This window comes from Natator depressus, chromosome 1 (assembly GCF_965152275.1).
Source record: "Natator depressus isolate rNatDep1 chromosome 1, rNatDep2.hap1, whole genome shotgun sequence".
Taxonomy (NCBI): domain Eukaryota; kingdom Metazoa; phylum Chordata; order Testudines; family Cheloniidae; genus Natator; species Natator depressus.
In genome coordinates, this window is record NC_134234.1 from 188,999,986 (window position 1) to 189,023,427 (window position 23,442).

The window sequence follows — 23,442 nt, forward strand, 5'->3', positions numbered from 1 at the left end:
AAAAAATAGTATTTTTCAATTCACCTCATACAAGTACTGTAGGGCACTCTCTTTGTCGTGAAAGTGCAATTTACAAATGTAGATTTTTTTTTGTTACATAACTGCTCTCAGAAACAAAAGAATGTAAAACTTCAGAGCCTACAAGTCCATTCAGTCCTACCTCTTGTTCAGCCAATCACTAAGACAAGCAAGTTTGTTTACATTTACAGGAGATAATGCTGTCCTCTTCTTATTTACAATGTCACCCGAAATGAGAAAAGACATTTGCATGGCTCTTTTGTAGCCGGCATTGCAATTTATGTACCAGATATGCTAAACATTCGTATCCTCCTTTATGCTTCAGCCACCATTCCAGAGGACATGTTTCCATGCTGATGATACTCATTAAAAAATAAATAAAAAAAGAGTTAATTAATTTTGTGACCGAACTCCTTGGGGGAGAATAGTATGTCCCCTGCTCTGTTTTACCCGCATTCTGCCATATATTTCATTTTATAGCAGTCTCGGCTGATGACCCAGCACATGTTGTTCATTTTAAGAACACTTTTCACTTTTCACTGCAGATTTCACAAAATGCAAAGAAGGTACCAATGTGAGATTTTTAAAGAGAGCTACAGCACTCGACCCAAGGTTTAAGAATCTGAATTGCCTTCCAAAATCTGAGAGGGACGAGGTGTGGCGCATGCTTTCAGAACTCTTAAAAGAGCAACACTCCGATGTGAAAACTACAGAACCTGAACCACCAAAAAGGAAAATCAACCTTCTGCTGGTGGCATCTGACTCAGATGATGAAAATGAACATGTGTCAGTCTGCACTGCTTTGGATGGTTATCGAGCAGAACCTGTCATCAGCATGGACGCATGTCCCCTGCAATGGTGGTTAAAGCATGAAGGGACATATGAATCTTTAGCGTATCTGGCACATAAATATCTTGTGACACCGGCTACAAAAGTGCCATGAGAACACCTGTTCTCACTTTCAGGTAACATTGTAAACAAGAAGCAGGCAGCATTATCTCCTGCAAATGTAAACAAACTCATTTGTCTGAGCGATTGGCTGAACAAGAAGGAGGGCTGAACGGACACTGAACGCTCTAAAATTTTACATTGTTTTATTTTTGAATGCAGTTATTTTTTGTTCATAATTCTACATTTGTAAGCGCAACTTTCATGATAAAGAGATTGCACTACAGTACTTGTATTAGGTGAACTGAAAAATACTATTTCTTATGGGGTTTTGTTTTTTTTACAGTGCAAGTATTTGTAATCAAAATTAAATATAAAGTGAGCACCGTACACTTTGTATTCTGTGTTGTAATTGAAATCAATATATTTGAAAAATGTTGTAAACATCCAAAAAATATGTAAATAAATGGTGTTCTATTATTGTTTAACAGTGCGATTAATCAAAAAAATTTTTAATTGCTTGACAGCCCTAGTATTTATGTCTTTGCAGGACTAGAATCTTCTATTTCAAGTTGAATGCTGGAGCTAGTTGCAATTTTTCCTCAATGAAATTGCTCAAAATTTGGCCTTTTCAAAAATGGACTCAAATGTTTTTAACTTTTTTTTAATAATTAATTTATGTATTTTACAGTTTTTCAACAAACTTTAAGTGAAATGTTTTTTCTGGCAGCTGTCCCAAAAATATTTCTCCCCCCACCCCCCATTTTTTCAAGTTTGGGTTTTTTCCTTCTGTTTCAAAATTGCCTGGTTTGATCCATCAGCTTAGTGAAATTTTCCTCTCCCCACCCCAAAGCTAACAAGTTTGATTTTAGAATGTTTCCCCACTTATCAATCCCTTCCTTCACCCCCCCCCTCCCAATCATTTAAAAATATTCTGTGAGAAATTTGGACCTTTATGGGAAACAGAATAAACATAAAAAGAAAAGGAGTACTTGTGGCATCTTAGAGACTAACGAAAGCTTATGCTCAAATAAATTGGTTAGTCTCTAAGGTGCCACAAGTCCTCCTTTTCTTTTTGCGAATACAGACTAACACGGCTGCTACTCTGAAACCTGCCAGAATAAACAGTTTCAAATTTGCATAACATCCACAAAATTTAATTTTCATTCTGCAACCAGGTCTAGTAACTATGCCCCATGTCAGAATATATAAAACTTGTTTTCACAAAGACAATTATTATTATTAGTAAATCACAACTATAATCATATACAATTTATTAATTATTATCATAATTATTATTAAGCACTGCAATAGTGTCTAGAAGCCAGAGCTCATTAGTGCTTAGCAATGTACAAATACATAACTCATCATCACTAATGAAAATATTGGCCTATAGATTAGTATCAAATGTAACCAATCCATATATAAATTGGTATAGGCATATTTTGAGATCTAAACCTTCAGACTGTCCTAACTGGTAATACTCATAGTAGTAATCATTATTTCTTATGATGGTAGTATCAGCATCTAAGTAGACAATCTACAAATTAAGTACTGGTGTCAGAATCCAACCTAAAGTCAAAATGATGAGCAGTAGATTTTAGCATGTCTAAACTAGTTCTGGGTTTAGAGTCTTCACCCTCAATATTTTAAACATCTTTTTAGTACACGCTACATCTAGATGTCTGACACTTTCAGTGTAAATTCAGGATAAAAGCCTCAGATTCCATTAGACTGTATTCATAACACTTTTTATTCATTCTTGACAAATATCTGTAGTAGCAATTGTGTTCTCAAGAGCTTTTAGAGAGAGAAAAAGTGTCAAATACATGTACAAACACAGGCACACGAGCACTCTTGCAGGGAGGGGTTGTCAGCTGTTTTGAAACTGCAGTTCTCAGCCAGCAGAGCAGAAGGACTTATTTCTCCCAGTCAATTAGTATACTTGTTCCATTGATAGGTAGTCACCAGTAGATAGCCAATGATAATCCCTGGAAAGTGGCTTTTGGAATTCAGACTGCTGGTGCCTGAGGAGGAGCAAAAAGAAAATGAAACTCGTCTACTATCATTTACCCTCTTTTACCCTCAACTCTCCTGCCATGCTTTCCAACGTCAGTCTGATCTCCTTCACTTGCTGGAAGAGGTGAAGAAAGGAAGATTAGTGGGCACAAATACTCAGGTGGATGCTAATTCATGCTCCCACCATGCAGGACATCAACAGCTATGGGGAATGGGTTGATTGTGACATAAGTACTGATCTTATCTCCTGCTTCCTGACAGAAGGCGCCATTACTGCTGATTGTTTAGACTATTACCAGGTAATATTGGAGAAATGGGAAGAACAAGGAAAAGACTCACAGGTCACAAGAAAGACTGGATTGATTTCCTTAGGCTGCTCATTGGCCTGGCTTTTCTTTTTGTTTTTGCATGCTTGAAGAGAAATACAGCTGCTGCCATGGGACCCAACTCTTCCTCTTGTTTGCACTAAAACTGGTTCTTGCTCACCTGCTCAGAGTGAAACTGATTGCCATGTGTGGCGTCAGGAAGGAGTTTTCCTCCAGGTCAGACTGGAAATGACCTCGGGTTGTCTTTTTTTTTTTTTTTTTTCCTTCCTCTGCAGTGTGTGGGCCTGGGTCACTTGCCAGGATTATCTGGTTATATCTCACTTAATCATTTCCCTGCCATCGCAGGGGCCTCAAACACAGGTGCACCTTGGTCCCTCCTATTCTCTGCCTGTGGCACATAATAGTCTAGTCTCCTGTGGGCTGTAATCTCATTTTGGTTGTTGAGTTAGCGTCTGGATGCTGGGTGGTGGCCTGCGATACACAGGAAGTCAGACTAGATCACGGGTCTCAGACACATGGAGTTATTTCCTGTGGCCGCCAAACTCCCCTCACCTGCCGCCTCCCCTCCCCCTCAGCGCGCCGCGTCCCTGCCTCCTCTGCCTACCTCCAGGCACTTCCCGCCACCAAACAGCTGTTTGGCAGTGCTTAGGGCTTTCCAGCAGAAGAGCGCTATGGGGAGGAGGGGGGAAGAGGCGGGGCCGGGGCCAGGATTTGTGGAAGGGGTTGGAATAGGGGCAGGGAGGGGGCGGAATTGGGATGGGGACTTTGGGGAAGGGTTCGGATGGGGCGGGGCTTCATGGAAGGGGTGGGGCTGGGGCAGCGGGGGCCAGGTGTCAGTGATGTGCCCCTCAGGCCAATGTACTAGTCCTCATGTGGACCGCGTGGTGATTTAAGTTTGAGATTCCTGGGCTAGATGACCTGGTGGTCCCTTCTGGCCTTCAACTCTATGACTCTTCTGCCAAAACTGCACAATTGTTGTGACTTGCATGGTCATTTCCCATTGCAGTCATTGCTCTGTCCATATTGCTTTCAAAAGTTGACACTTATTCGTCCTAGCATGCCTGTGGTCTACCTTAAACATCCCTTGCACTAGGCTTTCCAGACATGCGAAATACAATCTCACCCTCCAGCTGAACAGATGCCCTGTATTTTCTATTGCAGCAAGAAGAATTTGTGGACATTTTGAAGATAAGACATTTGTGTGATCTGTGATGCATGCAAAAAAATTGAACTTCCACCAACTTTTATTAATATGATTTTAATGGAGATAATCCAGATACAATATACTTTGTTGCCATTTGACCATTTCCAGATTACAAAACCAAAGGCACATATCTGTGAATCCACGGAGAAAACTTTGACACCCTTGTGTATACACCAGGGAAATTTGGTCTTCCACAGCCATAACCCCAGCTAACAATGCCAGTCAAAAACCATTTTCCATCGCCGTTGCTTCGACATGACAGGGGTCCCCCAGAATCACCCTAAGAAAAGAATATTTTAGTTTAGTTATTCTATGGTAAAAAGAGTAATAAAACCTAGGCAAAATTCCACAGTATATACTTGGGCAACAACTCCATGGAGCTCAGTGGAAATTTTGCTTAATGACAGAAAAACTTGGCCCATTAGGTCTGACTAGGAATAAAAGAAATGAATGCCATTAAATACAATGCAGATCAGACTTATCCATTTGTATCACCTATTCTACTAACATTTGCTGTCATCTAACATGCACTGGATATGATCTTAGAGTTATATAGACACTTATTTTTTTGTCCAAACTAGGGGTACCTTCATTTGCGATTGAAAAGTATTATCTTTATTAATGGATTTAATGCAATACATTTTAAGATTCAATATCATCCTTGCAACTTAGAACAAAGACCAAATTCTGCCCTCTAATAGATGCACACGTCTCATTGTCTTCTAACATACCAACAGCTGCATGAATGCATCTGAGGAGCAAAGATCAGGCCCTACACAAATAGTTCAACAATAATATTCCACAAATAGCTTTTTTAACTCCAAAATAAAATATGAAATAACATTTAAGTGGGAACAGGACTGGACCTTTAAGTCAAATACAGATAGAAACAATGTGGAACTCATGAGTGAGAGATAGCCAAGCATATTTGTTTTAAATTGTGTTTCTTCCTTTCTATGACACTATACAGTTTAAACAGGCTTCAGAATGAAGAAAATATGTATGGAAAAATAATAAAAGCATTTGAAAATAGGGGAGTATGATAAAGAAATCTGCTCTGAACGATACTAACCCTTATAAAAACACAAGGCAACTACAATGCTATAAAAGACAACCTAGTAGCAGTATTCTCTTTATCACTAGGGTACTCTGGTAACAGTACTATTTGCAAAATTTCATAGAAATAGATGATCCATGGTATAGTTCCTCCACATTCATGATACAAATCTACAGTCGACATGATGATTCAAGTCTACTCTACTTTGAGATTTTACCCCACATCTGGCAATTGGGAGCCAATCAACAAAGCTCCATCAGGGTGGTTACTAGAACTGGTCAAAAATTGCCCGAGAGAAAAGCTGATTTGAAAGCTGGAGTAAGCTTTCAGAGACATGTACTGATTTCATCCAATATTTTGAAGGAAACAATTTAAATGTTGTGTTTCAACTTCACTGTTTTGAATTTTATCTTATACAATACACTAATAAAACAGAAGTCAAAATCAAAGATTTTGATCAGGTCATTTCAATGTTACCAAAACAAAAGTTCAGAAATTTCAGTGTTTTTGTCCCAATTTGGAAATTCCAAGTTTTGACTAGCTCTAAGAATCATAAAAACCAGACAGCTACAATTTGCACCAGTGGTGCTTACTCCAGCTTTCAATGGGACAAGGCATCAATGCTGCAAATTGGGGCTTTCCTTGACTATGTATGACACCCACCCACATAGCTGTAGTAGTGTTAACTCCTGATTGGTGGATTGGGGCAAATTCCTTATGTAAGCAAGGCCTTAGATACTTATTTTTTCACTATCACTTTCCAACACTAGCAAAAGGACAGGACAGGTTTATAGGTCAATCCCACTTCCATCCTGGCCAGGACAGGATTTAAAAACACTCAAATTCTGGCCCTCAAGTTTTAAAAGAGCAGATATACTCATCTTAGTGACTGAGCAAAGTGATTGTACACATGACATTACAGAATTCCATGTTTATTGTCTTTCAGTGACTCCACATCAAGTATGCCATTCACTTGTGAAATTATGCTTGCTTGCTTGCTTCTTTGCACTTCAGCTGTCAACCTTGTAATCCCAACCTGGCATCCAAGAGTCAGGCTAGGTTCAGGCTTTCTTTTAAGTCTTCATCTGTTTGAAGGCAGTATTTATCCTGAGACCTTGTGATCCTGACTTGCATTTGTGTGACCCATTGGCCCTGTAACTGAAACTTAGCAAACAGTGCTATTGATGCACACAAAGAAGTAGGTCTCAGCTTCTTCTTTGCTGTGTTGGTTTTGTAGTACTAACCAGAGTAATAATATTTCCTTTCCCACCACTGCCAACACATTTAATGCCAGTGAAGTCAGCACACAGATGGCAGATTTACTGATGAAAAGGTCTTTTGCACAGCTGTTTTTCAGAGCAGAACTATACATACATCAAGACAGTTAGCCAATAATTCTTTACCACTTATAAAGCAACAATGAAAGATCAAAGAGAATGATTTAATTTGAGCTGTATTTAAAAAACCTACTTTGCAGCCATCTTTTGTCCCAGACATCATCCCCGCACATAGCATCCGGGCTGTGATAATCCCATATGTGGAATGACACAATGTTTGGTCAACAATTTCTACCTCAGCTTTCTGCAGAATTGCTGAACCCTGGTCATCTGGAAAACACATTGAAAGAAAGCCAACCTGATTTAATAGACTTCAAAAATACTGCTCATGTATTTGACAGTTAGTGTGTTAGCTTCTGGAGACTCCCTGCCCAACGGTTTAACTCCTGTTGCTCCAGATCTAGGCAATTATCTCAATACAACCCATGAAGATAATGTATTGTTCAATACAAATGTAAGTTCAATACAAAACTTGTGTTAAACAATTAAGTTCCTTTCTTTTAAAACTTACATCTCATTGTCTTCTAACGTACAAGCAGCTGCATGAATGCATCTGAGGAGCAAAGATCAGGCCCTACACAAATAGTTCAACAATAATATTCCACAACACCTAACACCATACAAAGATTAGTTCCATGCAAGTTTAATCCAAACTACATAAACACATGAGATTTTTAGTTCTACCTGGTTCTACAGAAACTCTAGCCAGTTGAGTTCTCCAATCAGGATGTCAAGTTACCATCAGAACGAACAGTCTTAGTGTCTGGAGTTAACCTCCCTAAGACACTTCTAGAAGCTTAACCCCTTCGGACAGGAAGAACAGAACACACACACTACAGGGCAGTAGGAAATAAGGAATCCTGCCCCGTCCTTCCATTTGAGTGTAGTCTTGCTTAATGCAGCAAAGAGTGAAGACTGACCAGCCACAAGTCAAATTCAACCTTGGAGTGAGCCAGTACAACCTCACTTGAGTCAATGGAGATGCATTTGCTTACAACGGAACTCAGTTTGGACCTATGAGTGAACGAAAGTAAGAGCTCACCTGCTTCTTGCCTTTGACCCCAGCCTGTTATCCAGCACTTCTCGCCGCTGTGTGTTTTATGTGAAAGTGGAGGTATGCAGATCGGTTGAATGGCGTGTTGCATTGTGTCAGGCCATGGCAGGCTTAGCTGTAGCAGTGCAACATCATAGTCATAGTTTCTGCTGTTATAGTATTCGTGAACAATGATTCTTCTCACCGCAGACACAAACTTGGCCTTCCCTTGAGTGCGCATGCCTAAGTGCGCAGTCCAAGTTCGAGGATCGGATAGCCTAATGGACAATGGATTAATGTACAATCAATCTTCAAGACAAATTCTTGGAAACATCTTCATGACACAATGCCCAGGAAAACCCTGGTGTTGAATTATAAAATGGCAATTTTTAAACCCAAAAGAAGAAAACCAAAACCACAAAATATGGAACTATCAGAATACGTGCTGGTATCACGTTTTACCCAAAATGCTTTTACTGCAGCTTCCTATTCCCTTTTTAAGCTTCCTTGTTGTCTTACCTACATAGTAATTCTTTGGGACAAGGACCTTGTCCTCACACCTCCCTGTAAAGCCGTCTAACTTGCTGTTAGCCGCACACTGTTAGTAATACCACCTTGTAGATACCTGCATCGAAGGCCTTTTCTACACTGGTGGCAACATATAAGGTATGTGTAGTTACACGCTACAGTGAAAAGCAGGCTGTGTCCACACTGTGATGTGTAGGTAGCTACATGTGGCTCTGACAGTGGGAATGCAGCAAGACACTAGTCTGCTAAAGTTCGCATGGTAGACATGAGAGGCCCTGCTTGGGCATGTAGAAAGGTGCGTAGGGTATGTACCGTAAGGTTCTGGCATGTCTTTACCTGCCGAAGCAGATCCTCACTGGCTACACTGTTATTTATACTCATGCTGTGAGGGACTACAGTGTACGTACTCAACATGCTACCAAAACTTAATTTAGACTATGTGAAATGAAAGGTAAATTTAAAAACTGGACCCCCGACATCATTAGGATTTCTGTACATGTAAAGTGCAGGGGAATTATTTTTGTAAGATGATACTGGTTAAACCCTCTCATTATTTAATTCATAGTATTAAATGAACTGAAATCAAGTGACAGTGTTCAGTTAAGTCACCCTGTGCCATATCTACCAGAAACCACCACATTCAGAGGTACTGAAAATGCTTCAGGTCCATTAAGTGGATGTCATTGTTTACCTGTTTCCTTGAAAACAATGAGCTGCAGACAGAAGCCATTCCCTAGAGATCACCGATGCCCCACAATAAGCAACTCCAACAAAATGGAGGCTGACTTGCCAGGGCCATTCACCTTCCTGTGCATCAGAGCCTCCTATGATTCGATGGTAGATATCGCTGATTTTACTACTGCCGCAGCCTTTAAAAGAAGATTGATAAGTTTATTATTTCTATGACACTAACACCCATCATGTGCAAGGATGCTTCCCAAACGGAGGAAGAAAGAATCCTTCTTCCCACCATCATCTTCAACAAAGGCATTTTGAAATGCATTTCACTGAAAGGCCCTGAACCAAAAAGCCTGGAGACAGGGGGTCCTAGATTTATCTTATCTATTCATGGAAAGAAAAGATGGTCTTGTGGTTACTGCACCGGACTGGGGAGTTCTGGGTTCTCCTCCTAGCTTTGCCACAGACTTCCGGAGCAATTGTGAGCCAGTCACTCACGCTCTGTGCCTCAATTCACCATCTGCAAAGCAGAGATAACCCTTCCCTACCTCGCAGAGATGTTGGGAGAATAAATTTACTGTGGGTGGGTTTCAATATATAAACTAGATACGGGGGGGGGGGGGGGGGAAGGAGACCAGATACCAGATATTTTTGGAGGAGCTACACAGCATTACTGAACTACTCGAATTGTTGCCCTTCTCTTGAAACTGTGAAGAAAGCGGCAGTTGAGTGGCAGCCACAGTGAGGGGTTTATGACTTGGATACCTGTCCACTCAGGAATGGATTGGGGCCAAAAAAGTTTATTTCACACAGACTACACTTGCAGTGGTCAATAACTTGGCGTAGAAATCACTGTTGCCGGCTCCTGTAAACTTACGAATACAACAATTTTGGCCCCTGCTACTGGCAGTCTCACAATGACATGAAAAGCTCCACACATCATGTGACTTACGACACAAGGGAGAAAGATTTCCCCCTCCCCGCCCTACCCCGCAAGGCCTTGTTACCTAGAAGACGATGCACTAAACTACAAGTCTATATACCATGAGCTCTTATCCCAGCTCTCCACTGATGAGTGTTTATGTTTCTAGGCATTTCACCACCTCTCTTATGAGCCACTCTTTTTAGGAGTTTCATACCCTTCAGGGGTTAACTATCACTCACCCATCCCACAGATGAGGTAATTAAGAGCTTGCACAAGGTCACTGCAGAAAGACTGGGGACTAGAACACAAGTCTCCATTGTAAGAGAGCTGAGTCTCACCCATTTTGCCACAGGGCATTCAGAAGGAAAATGGCAAATTAGGTGCTTCAATTAGCTACATGAACCATATGGCTCTGTCTCACTCACTAGCAGTTGGATCACTCAGACCTCTATGACACTGCCACTACTTCCATGCTAAGAGTTCTGCGGGGGGGGGGGGGGGTTAAGCTCAAGTGCTAGAGGCTCATGCTTTTAGATCCATCAGTCCTTGGTTCAGCCCCCAAGGGTGACTCAAACAGGAGTCTTGTTACATGTCTCCCTCTATAGACTGGTTTACAGCAAAGATAACAGCATGCCTTCCCTCTCACCAGTTATTCCTATAACTGGAAGAGGTCTGTGGGAGAGATCTGAAGGTTGTGCACTTATGGTGTATGCAGGGGTAAAAAAACATATTTCTGTATCCAAGTTAACATAAGGAGCCCAGGATATTTTATGTAGCAGAACACTGGATTTAGAAATGAATTTGTTGTATTAACATTTGTTTTCCTGTTGTCCTTTTATAGCCTGCATTTTCAGTGTGTGTGTTTTGGTTAATGGGAGCCATCACTTTAAGAACGGGATATGGCCAATAGCGTATTTGAGACACAGCAACGCGTGGAACATTCTGCCTGAAGTCCCCCGAGAGGAGTGGAGGACCGTACCTGCCTCCAAAAAGATCAGAACTGAGTTAGCAAACTTACCCTTTCCACAAAGCAATGCCTCCTTTTCAAAGGTTGTTTGGTGGGCAGCCCTATACAAAAGGATCTTGGCTAGTCCCCATTCCCAGCTCCCATATCACAAACTCATTGCCATGCTTTGCATGAGAAGGTAAGCTCTTCAGGTGACAGATGCTTTTGTGTTTGGACAGTGCGTAACAATGAGGTTCTGACCTTATTTGAGTCCCCTGGCTAGAACTCATTTAAAAAGGGGACAAAAAATAGTCTCAGTATAAATTAGCAGGAGCTGGCAACATTAATTTGGCACGTGCATTGGGGTGGGCAAGTGGAGTTCAAAAGTCAGATGACAGACAAACACCATGATCTGAATGTTAAGTGTCATGATTTTTTGATGTCCAGCTTATGTTTTGGGATTGGCAATACGGGGATGTGTATGTGAACGACTTGCTGGTATAAAGAGATATGAATATTCTCTGACTTATATTTGTAGCTAACAGATTGGAAAACAAACCAAGATTCTACCTTCTCATCATGCCAACGTAAGATTTTTATTATTATTGATTACATGTATTGCAGTAGCACCTTGGATCCCAATCACAGAACCGTTGTAGGCACAGTCCTAACCTAACATGGAACATTCCCTGCCAAAAGGCGTGAGCCTACACTGAGTAATGGAAGAATAATACAATAAATAAAATAAACAGATGCCACTTAGATAGCACAGATCTTCATTATAGAGCATCTCTTTTTTCATGCTTTGATCTGCATTAAAATAGTTCATGTTGCCATTTAAGTTCCAAATGGTGCCAATAACACTTGACCTTGAAAGAGGCAGGTTACACTTCTCAGAGCGATTTGTCTAAGACCACCTGCAAATTCAGGCAGATATTATTACATTGGTTTAATCACTATATTCCATGCTGTACTTTTTCCCGTGCACAGAGGACTACTATCCTCTGATGTCAGCCATGCACCTTTCATTAGCACACAGCTCATAGTAAAAAAGTTAGATTTTATGTAACTTTTCAAGATAACTGTTTATCCTTGGCAGCTCTCCCTTCTCCCTCCAAATTTACCATGATCCTCAGAAAATTCAAATCACCGATGGTTTGCTGAGGCATCCATCCTCTTAATAGGATTTTATCATCATGTTATGGGAACAATATCCTCTAAATTAAGTGACTGAGGAAGCTGGTGCATCAGTTAAAAAACTCTCTGCAGTGTTGGCAAATTTTTAACTCGAATAGATCTGATTCTTTGACTGGCTACCCAACTTCACTCTGCAACTCGCCCTGCTCTCTAGCTCCCCAGACAAGAATCTATTTTAAACCTGAAGATTAAAACCACACACACAAGTTTGAGTTAAGGCTCCTCACAATACAAACACTAAAAAACGATGGAAGTTTCGTAACAACACAAATCAGACCTAATATCACTTGATTTCCAAACTTCAACTTATTAACAATGTACTTAACACGTTCTGAACATACTTACCATGAGTAGAAAGTGTATGTACTTTAAATAGGAAAAAATGTAATTTAAATATAAAAAGCTAAAATTTGAAGATTAATAGTTGAGAGAGCCTCTTACTGCAGTTGCTTTCATCACTTCCATCAAGACAGTCTGCTGTTCCATCACACTTTGCATTTTGCTTTCTAATGCAAATATTATCTCTGCACTTGAAAGTTTGGTTGGTGCAAGGAATACCTGAAACAGGAAACAAAAAGGAACCATATGCTTCTGGAATGTCAATCCAGCAACGTGGACTAAGAAATGGTCTCCACTGGTGGGCCAAACCCCCACTACAAAAACCCCCTATTAGATATTCAGCTTCTACTGGCAAAAACTGAACAGAGTAAGCTATACCAGCAAAAGAAAATTTTCCTCGTATAAGCAGCATCTCCAAGAAGGCTTTTGGTGACATAGCTATGCTGGGAGGTGTGATTCTTTTTCATGCTCCTAACCAGCAAAGTTATGCTGTAAAAATTTAAGTGTACGCAAGGCCTAAGTGTAGACTGGAAAACAATGAAAGTCGTTAGCAAAGACGTCAATGCTTTTATTACAACAGCATAAGTTAACCATAGCAACTCAATGAGGGAAGCTTTAATAATCATATTTTAGGTAAGGTGTATTCCAACCTCTGAGTCCTTCATATCTTTTTCTATTCCTTCTTGGGTCACATTAAATAAATGAAACACTCATTTCTTGCCAACTCAGAAATATCCTATGAAATTTCACATGGCTAGAATAAAAGTTAAATAGGCCTAAAACATGGCTAGCCTGAAAAAAATATTTTTGTTGCATTTCCCCAATTTTGATCTTTTGGTCGCTTGCTGATCTGAGAAATATCTGTGCTTCAAACAAAACTATGCTGACTCCTAATAAGACTTACCTCTTACATAGCTCTTTACAGGCACTGAATCCTAAGAGCAGCCTCAGAGGTTTGTTGGGCTTTTTTACAAGCATCTCAGGAAGCTAAGCATCATTTCATGCCTACACAAAAACAATTGTCTAAGGATGTTCATGTTAGAGCTTGTCTATGACCTTTAGAGTAACTCATTTGGGCCAGATATTCCAACTAGAGTTGGGTAAGTGATGGAGAGGAAACATACATGACCAAAACAGTAACCATACTTTTGGTGCAGTTCTGCTCATCTCTGCCATCCTCACAGTCATGTATTCCATTGCAGGCAAGTGAAGTATACTGCATCAAGAAGCTGGCATTACAATTCTCTTTGGGCACAGCTGGAGTAGGAAGAAAGCAAGAGATCAGCAACACAAATATCATGGCTAAGTTTGGAGGTCTGTGTAGAGTTTTATTAATACCACTGCTGCCACCATCTAAAAGATTTATACATCTTCCTCTATCACCAGGTGCTTTACAAAGGTAAGTATTATTACTGTCTTATGCATGAGGAAACCAAAGAGAAGAACACTAAGTAAATCACCCAAGGTCACAAAACTAGTCAGTGGCAGATTCAGAAATTAAACCCACATCGATTGTAATTATTGAGCCTACAAATTTATCCTAATTATGATGTCAGCTGTAAAAATTGAGTGTAAGTTCATACGATTTCACAATAACCTGTAACAACAAATGATGATACGAAAAGATACAAAAGGGAAACAAAGACTGAATTAGTCCAACTAAAAAGGCCTACTGATATAACTCCAGGACTGTGCTATGATCATGCCTGGTAAACAAGGAAAGCGTGGAACAGGATATTAGGGAACCAATATTGGTGTGTTGGATACTAAGCCTAGTTGGTGGCCAAAACAACGGGAGGACAGGCTATTCCATCCATTGCTGCTTTTGGGCTCCTTAAAGAAGGAGACTTGGAGAGAAGTCATCGTGGTTGCCACCCCACCATCTCCTGGGACACCGGAACCTCATCATCCTAATCTGAAAAATGTCCTGACCAGACTGGGCCAGAGAGAGGAACCCAAATAACATCGCCACCTCCCCTGGCTCCAGCTGAATCCCAACCACCACCTGGGATGAAATGGGATTGGATTTTAACAAGAACAAACAGCTCCAGCCAATCACAACTAATTTCTTCTCTTTCCCCACAAAGGACAAATATTAACATCTTTAATACCATCTAAGAGACTGTCAAATAAGGGCATTTTCCTTCTGAAACCTCTCTCTAGCTAGAGAGAAAGGGAACAAGCAATATTATTAAAATTAAAGTCTTAATACTTTACATTTCAAATGCTTTAACTATTTTTCCTTCTTTTCTTTCTCTTTAATAAAAAAAGTTTAAAGTGTTTACCATGGTACTAAGCAGGCTGAGGTCTCGATATACCAAACCCCAACCCTTGTTTAACACTGTTTAAAGCTGCACGGTTTCAGGATCATGGTAACAACTTCAACTCTTTGGGCCTGTATATTCCATCTCAATTAATACAGTACACCCTATTGATTTTAACTGTAACTGGTTATTTCCAATCTGATGTTCAGCCATCCCTTCCATTTTAGTCTTCAGATAATGCATCCTTAATGACTGAAGGCTAGTGCACTAACCCGCTATATAGCCTGTCCCCAACAGCACCCATTAATGTGCATTTCGAATAAAGTCGCATTGCTAAGATGAAGAGGATGAGGAAGCGGGTGGGACACAGAATATTTTAATTTAACAACGTCACCCTCCAGAGGAAAACAAACATGACTTCTTTCAGTTATTTTTGGATAACTGATTGACCTATATCCCCTTGCTCTTTAATATCACCATCGTGGCTATAGCGAATAAACAAGGCTCAAAAATTTTTCACAATTGTTTAAGCAACCAAATCTGAATTAATCTTAGGCCTGCAAAAACAGGCTGGAAATCTCAAGTTTTCTAGTACTATCTTCTTTAAATTCCAACAGAAAAAATGCTAACACATACTTTGGGTTTCCGTTTGCAAATAATAAGCAAATACTAACCACAAAAGAGTTCATCGCTTTCATCAAAGCAGTCATTTACCCCATCACAGCGCTGAGCCTGCTCAATGCATAAGCCGGTGGAACATTTGAAGTACTCGGCTGGACATGCTGAAGGCAAAATGCATAATCTATCAATTCTCTGCTTCCAAATATTTGTAATTCACAACAGGAAAGTAACGCCATTAAAATATTGTAAGAAAACAAAGTAAAATAGCTCATCTTAACTAATTAGCCGCTCACAGTTTGCATGGTAACTTTTGTTAGTTTCTAAGGTGCCACAAGTACTCCTGTTCTTTTTGCGGATACAGACTAACACGGCTTCTACTCTGAAACCTGTTAAAAAATATTGTTAGCTGTGTTATTACTGCCCCCTTAACTTACTGGAAAGCATTTAATGTTAGCCATACTCTTACACCCTACTCTTCACTCAACTTTCACCACAGAAACAAGAATGGCCTGCTTCTTTTTTTAATATTCAGATTCCTTTCTGATGTCCATTTCTGTTTATGCATGTCAAATGCAAATGTCACTGCAGTATGGACCAGTCCAGTTCCAGTGTAGAAGATGGGCATAAGAAAGTTTAGAGTATAAGATTTATACACACAGTCCCCCTCAATTAAACAGATCTCAGTTGGGATTTTTTCCTACTATAGCCTCATGTATTTCCCCCTCCCCCACATACATCTTTTCTGTGTTATGCTGCCCAATAAAGATTCCCTATGGTTTTACACCAGCTACCTACAACTTCTGCTGTTCATAGCTGGCTCTTTAGTTATGATTGCTGCATGGTAGAGTACGCAAACCCATAGAAAAAACTGTATGGTCAGAGTTTGTTAATTGGTGCACTGTTTAATTGAGGGAGCTCTCTGGAGCAGCAACAGCAAAGACAGGCATTAACAATGGCTTTGGTGTGTTTGGGGGGGGGGGGTGTGACAGAATGGCAAATTTAGCTGACATTTTAGAACACTGTGAACCAGTTGATAAATCTCAGGGTAGGTCATTGACTTATTTTAGGTTTAAAGTCTTTTACTTAAGGTTAGTGAAGAAAACAGGATTTACTTGGAATATTTATTCTCAAGTTAATTCAGTTTCTCGGGAAATCCAAAACCCATTTGTCATGAATCTTAATAAAACTAAACTTGTGATAAATATTTTAATTCAAAAAGGGATTTTATAAACATGCATGGAAAAAAACTGAAATCCATCTTACGTTGGCTGATGTTGTAGCTCCCATATTCCACCAGAAGCGGCTGCTCTGAAAGCTTGGAACTACACTGAAGCTCAACGTTCACTACAGAGCTTGCGACACGGAAAACTGTTTGGTGATCAATGTAGTAGCCACAGTACCTAAAAGTGAGTGATGATAACATTAGTTAACAAGCCGCTTTTGCACTAAAGTGCTTCACATACTATTTAAGTACAACATCGCCAAAGTGCGGCCACCTAGTACACAGTATAGCTGCCTAACAGATTTTAGCCTAGGAGACAAGGGAAAATAAGAAGTGTGATGTTATCCCTCACAGAGCAGATGAGACTGTTTTCTTTTTGGAGGGGATGGGGGAGAAGAGGTCTCATCTGAAAGACACATGCACATAGCTCAATGTACTTCTCACTGAACTACAGAGGGGGAAATCGAACCTACTGCACGATTGCCAACCTCAAGCATTCAAAAAAAAAAAAAATCATGGGACTGACTTAAAAATTGAGAGACTTTATTTAAACACCACATTCAGGATTTTTGCCTTGTAGGTTCTGAGCCCTGAGGCTCTCACTGCATGCCTTCAAGCTGTTCCCTGCAGGAGTGAGGGAGAAACTTAACTTTCTTTAATGAATACTGAGATTTTGCATGTAGCCTCTTGACTCCAGGAGCTGGGGCTTGAACATATACACCAAAAATCCCAAGACTTGTGATAAAATCATGAGAGTTGGCAACACTGCTACTGGGATTTGAACCTAAGATTTCAGTAAGCACGTGATTTTAGATAAGGTACAGTGATTCGCTGTGCAGCCAAAGTGCTCGGGCACCATCGGGGGGGGGGGGGGGAAGGGAAATCATCATAAGCCATCTACACAAAGTTCCCATCACTGCAGGAACAGGCTTTAATGGATAAAGTGAACTAAAAATGTTAACACTCCAGATTTAAGGTAGAAATGAGGAAACTATGGCAACTGTGTTAAACTGCTGACCCAGAAGGTACATGGAAGTGTTCATCTTCATTGGAACATAACTCTTAACATGGAATTCAGTGCTCTAACTGCATTCGTTGCTATGTCCAGAAGCACCGGCACCTGGCAATTAGGTTTTTAAGTTCCAGAAATATTTTTTTTCTTATTGAAACTGTGCTGGGGGAAAAGGAGAAGCTCAGCATTGTGGATTGACTGGGGTAGGGAGAGAAGGCTGCTTTCTTAAATCTTAGTACAATTTTACTATGGCTAGCCTTCTCCTTGTCAGTGTGACTAGTGCCATTTGCAAGAGAAAACGTAATAGCAACAGGCGGCTCCTTAAGTCCCCAGTGTATTGATCATAGAATCACAGGACTGGAAGGGACCTCAAGAGGTCATCTAGTCCAGTCCCCTGCACTCATGGCAGGACTAAGTATTATCTAGATGAGTGGTTCTCAACTCTGGTCCACCGCTTGTTCAGGGAAAGCCCCTGGTGCACCGGGCTGGTTTGTTTACCTACCGCGTCCGCAAGTTTGGCTGATCACGGCTCCCGACTGGCCACGGTTTGCTGCTCTATGCCAATGGGGGCTGCAGGAAGGGCAGCCAGCATGTCCCTCAGCCCGCACCACTTTCTACAGCCCCCCATTGGCCTAGAGCAGCGAACTGCTGCCAGTGGGAGCTGTGATCAGCCGAACCTGCGGACGCAACAGGTAAACAAACTGGCCCAGCCCGGCCCGCCAGGGGCTTTCCCTGAACAAGCAGTGGACCAGAGTTGAGAACCACTGATCTAGACACTGACAGGTGTTTGTCTAACCTGCTCTTAAAAAATCTCCAATGAAGGAGATTCCACAACCTCCCTAGGCAATTTATCCAGTGCTTAACCACTCTGACAGTTAGGAAGTTTTTCCTAACATCCAACCTAAACCGCCCTTGCTGCAATTTAAGCCCATTGCTTCATGTCCTATCCTCAGAGGTTAAGAACAACAATTCTTCTCCCTCGTGGTAGCATCTGAAACATTTCACTGCATGTACAGTAGAAGGGTTTGGAAAATATAACAGGACCAAAATCTGAAACAGAATCTAACAACTTAGGGAGCTTTCTTATGAGCTGGGTGTAGTGCAGGTAGCTATGAGAGGTGACTTGTTTGTACGGCATCTTTAACTTTCTAGCAGTCTTCCTGCCAAGGGCAGATGCTATTCTGAGAGGTAGAGCTGATGCAGTGCAGAAGAGAACACACGTGCTGTCTCTTGGAGACTTATTCTGTTTTGTTCTTTCAGTTAGTGTGAAATAATTCAAAATGGAACTAGATTATAGTTCTGTTCAGGGCTAAATAAATACTGGAACCCAAAAACTTCACCATGAAAAGTGAATGTTTTGAAAACATTAAGAAAATGTTACATTGAAAGTATGTTTGGTATAGATATGACAAACGAACTGGTGGAAAGAAGTTCTCCAAATGGTCTTCTAGTGACCAGCCTAAGTGGTCCCCGTGTCCTCATAAAAATGTAGCATTCCAGCTGCCCTCTTATTCCTAAGGAGAGGGCAGGAAACAGTCAGAAGGATAAAGGAGGACCTGGATGTTTTGAGAGAAAGGGTACCAGGGAAAAAATAAGTTACCTGGCAAGCAACCACCAAGCCCACATCTATTATTAATATTCAAGGGCTTTTCCCTTTGAAAGCAAAGTCTTTAAACAAGTGGACTGAATGAAAGATGGAGAACTGCCTTGGGTGCACATCTCGTTTAAGCTGCCATCTTGGCAAACAGCTTCTCTGGATTTCTGCCTAGATGCCACTTACTGAATCGGAGAAAGCTAAATTGCCCATAGATGCCAAGAAACACTTAAGCCAGCCCGTCCAGCTGCATTTCTATGGCACCTTTAATCAAAAGATGCCACAGAGGCTGCACATGATCTGTAGACACTGCCATAAAACAATATTTATATTTAGCATGTGTATACACACACACACACACATATACACAATAAAAATATATATAAAAAGAATGCCATCCATCAGCCTTTTAGACTCATTTTAAAAATAGAGTAAGCTTTTGAAAGTGGAAAAAATTCTGAGCAATGTTTAAGCACTGAGGCTCGTCTAGAATTTGACAGTAATAAAGGAAAAGTTCCCCAAACTAACAGTTTATCATGAGGAATAATCTGTCAGCTTTAAGGCCTTACCTACACTAGCAAAATACCCATCATTATCAAGAGGTGATAGCAATGGAAGCAGTTGAATTGATGCTGAACACCTTTAATTTGCAAGCATAGCCAAGAGCAGAACTGTTTCAAAAACAACTTTGGTTAACACCTACTAAACTCAAGAAAGGATCGTAGGAATTATTGGATTTGAGGCACTGTTTGAGAAGGACTGATTTGTAGGCTGGAACTAGAAGTTACATTTTATTCATTCTGTTTATTATGGTACTTCTGTTGTATTAATTTAGGCTCAATATCTGGGCCAAATATCTGTTTAATGTTGGACAGTGACTGGGTTATGTAAACACTTTTAAACAAGGTTTGGTATACAGAGACCTCAACCAGCTTAATACCATGTCATACACATCGTTAATAATTTTAACCTTTTATTAAAGATACAGAAAAAAGTAAGACTGGTGTTGACATTCACTTGCAACCTCACTGCTTGAAAAACACCAGGACAGCACAGAGTCTTACTTTGAGACCTGGCAAACTTCTAACAGCATCGGGCCTTTTAGGACACTGCTTTTAGTTGTCACTTTCTAATCACAGGCTTACAGCAGTGTTACAGAATACATAGGTTGGCCAGCTAAGCCAGACACTTATTAAACAGAAGGAAAAGGGAGAGAGATAGGCAAGAGAAAAAAGAAGGTAGGGAAGGAAAAGGACATATTTAGGTGCACAGGCGGAGAAAAGGGGGCAAAGTCTCACATCTCAGATGGTGTTTAGGATTTAGCTGAAGCCAGCATTGATGGGGATGTCATGAGAGTCCCCCTCTGGCCAGGATATTTCTCAGGATGACGAAGGCCCGGGGGGGTCTCAAGAGATGGTGGGATGGCAGCCATAATGGTGAAGCTTGCTCTAGTAGCCAATTATTCCCCCAAAGTCTCTTTCAGAACCTCAAAAGGGAGTGATGGGTAGAATTCCCCATCCTCATTATTTTGTCCAGCAATTAGGCCTAGGTTCTGACACACCAATTTTCATTCACTGATCTCCAGTCCCCAGCTCCTCTTGTTTACCAGGTATAATCTTAACACTGGCCTTGAGTTATATCAGTAGACCTTTTTGTTTGGCACAATTCAGTCAGTCTCTGTTTCGTACCTTTTCCTCCACATCACCATTTATCATTACAAGTTATTGTGACATCTTATGAACTTACACCTCACTTTTTACATTTGAGCTTACAATTAGGGTAAATTTCTAGGCCCAGTTATCGCAACAGGACCTGAACCCCATTGTGCTAGATGCTGTATAAACAGATAAGAGTATATTCAATACAGAAGATAGCAGAGAAGTTAATCAGTCCACTTCTCATGAGGATTCAAGGAACTAATGGACATTAACCGGCGTCTGTGTGCACCACAACCGTCTACTGTATAGAATGGGAAAAGTTGTTCCTGTGAGGGGTTTTGGTGCAATAAAGCTCCCATGCAAAGCAAAATTAAGTATGAAGAAGATTTTGCTTCAGCAGTAAATGGAAAGAGGTGTATGGCTTTTTAAATGGCACAAGAACAGCTATGCAAAGTGTGAGTTGTAAAACCCCAAACCATGTTCACACAGCTGAGCAGAAGGGAGCTCATGCAAGTGCGTTGTTGACCAAGGCCGCCCCCCCCCCCCCCCAGTTCTGTTGCCCTACTACTAGGAGCAGGGACTTACTGCATTTTGTCAGGGCCAATAGGAGTGCGTGTGGTTCATTTGCCACATGCTTGCTAACACCCCCACAGCAAGATAGGACCTGCCAGAATGCGCACACAGCAGGAGGCTTATTAGATGTCTGATTCCTCCCTACTAGCTAGCAGAGGCCTGCTCCATACCTCAGCTTCCTTCAATACAAGGGGGCCCCACTCTGCACCCAACACCTCCATAGTGAAGAAACCAGCTACCATACTTGACCACCTGCTCCCAAAGCCAGGAGAGACTGCCTCCTCTCACCCCCACAAGATGACCTGGCAGTGACTTCTGATGGGATGCACAATGAGGTGCTGAAGCAGAGTAGTTTTTAAAACAGTCCCTTGTGGAAATGTTTACAGCTTATCACAGTATGTGGAATTCTTCTGGTGGTGTTTTCACACACAGAAACATTAACAGTATGACATCTATTTTTAGAAGCCTGTGAAAACTTTCGCAAAATCAGTTCTCAGAATGTGTGTGCTCTCTGGGTAGGCAGAAGTTTTTTGGGCTCACTGAATAGACAGTGAAAGTCAAACAGTAGGACTAGTGGGTCCCTCACTGGCTAAACCTATCCCCATGTAATCAGAACAGACAGCTGTAGTAATTTTGGGGTGCGGGGGTCCCAGACATCACAGCTACAGTATATTCCAAGGCCTTACTCCAATCCTCAAAACCATGCCAGTCTCCAGTAGCGTTTTAACCAGGTTCACCCAACATAGTTAACGCTGTCGTTAGAACTGGTCAGAAGTGCATTTATTTTCCAGACACTTGCTGCAAAAGTTTGTTTAGTTAAACACCTGGTTTTCCTTTGAAAAGCAGTTTGAATGGAAAATTTGACCCAGCCCTAGCTGTAATATCACCAGGTTACCAAGATCAGGAATATGGTCCCAGTCCTCACATTCGAAAATTAAACCACTAAAATAAAGTTACCATGGGCCATACTTTAAAAAAAAAAAAAGAAAAAAAAATCCTATGAATCAGCAGGCAAGCAGCTGGACCATAATTATTTTAAAAGAGGCTCTTCATGGAGAGATTCCCACTAATAAAGCCCCACCCCAGCTTCATTTTCAGATATCACATTGGATATGAAATTGTCCCAGAAGTCTTCTTACATCCTAAATCCTTCAAGGTACTGTGACAATATGTATCCTTATGTTGACCCTTTTTACAGTTTTGCACAAAGTATGCCTTGTGAGGTATTATTTGAAAACTCATACTTTGCTGATCATTACTGTCCTGTAAAATATGTTTGACAACATGGTATGTAAAGTTATAAGATTCTATTCTATGACATTGCTGAGACATGTTCCAAGTTTAGAAAAGCAGGCACAAACCAGTTCCTCAGAGACGAAAGGCAAACTGATGCCTCAGACAGGTGTCAACAAAATCAAATCGACTATCACCTGGTTAAGAGACCATTCTTTGGCAGGAAAAAAGGATGTGGGCAAGATATCTACATTTTGGCAAGAAAATAGCGAGAGGTTCCTGTCCCCACAGTCTTGGTCTCCTGAACCTCAGCTGGAGGAGATTTTCAAAGAAAAAGAGAACTATAAGAAAGGGGAACAGATGCCCCAAATATACTCCCCCCTTTCTCTCTGCTCAAAGCATCAACACCTTCTAAAAGACAAGGCAAGTAACACTGAACTGGAGGAGGGATCCTGGCTGAAACGAATCCAGCCAGTAAGACTGCTGAAGCATGTGGTGAGAGAGACCTTTTCTTTGATATTAGTTTGTGATTTACTTTTTATTTTCTTGTAACCAATTCTGACTTTTGCGCCTCATTACTTGTAATCATTTAAAAATCTCTCTTTCTGTAGTTAATAAACTTGTTTTATTTTTTTATCTAAACCAGTGTGATCAGACTGAAGTGTTTGGGAAACTCCATTTGAAATATTTGAAATAACAGGATTTGTGCATATATCATTTTCTATTAATAAAATGATGGACTTTCTATGAGGTTGTGTTGTTCAGGAGAG

At 40.8% G+C, this 23,442-nt stretch overlaps 1 protein-coding gene across 1 annotated transcript in view; it reads right to left on the bottom strand.

Annotated features, from left to right (window-relative positions):
- Window positions 1–4,469: 4,469 nt before the first annotated feature.
- TMPRSS7 (transmembrane serine protease 7) overlaps window positions 4,470–23,442 on the bottom strand; it is a 48,374-nt gene continuing 29,401 nt past the window's right edge. The window contains exons 11-18 of the mRNA XM_074947073.1: window positions 16,644–16,780; window positions 15,434–15,541; window positions 13,642–13,752; window positions 12,598–12,714; window positions 9,102–9,279; window positions 7,892–8,160; window positions 6,983–7,119; window positions 4,470–4,735 (exon numbers count right to left, since the gene is read on the bottom strand). Of these exons, the coding sequence (XP_074803174.1) occupies window positions 4,565–4,735; window positions 6,983–7,119; window positions 7,892–8,160; window positions 9,102–9,279; window positions 12,598–12,714; window positions 13,642–13,752; window positions 15,434–15,541; window positions 16,644–16,780 (1,228 nt within the window). The 3' untranslated portion in view covers window positions 4,470–4,564. The remainder of the gene's footprint in view (window positions 4,736–6,982; window positions 7,120–7,891; window positions 8,161–9,101; window positions 9,280–12,597; window positions 12,715–13,641; window positions 13,753–15,433; window positions 15,542–16,643; window positions 16,781–23,442) is intronic.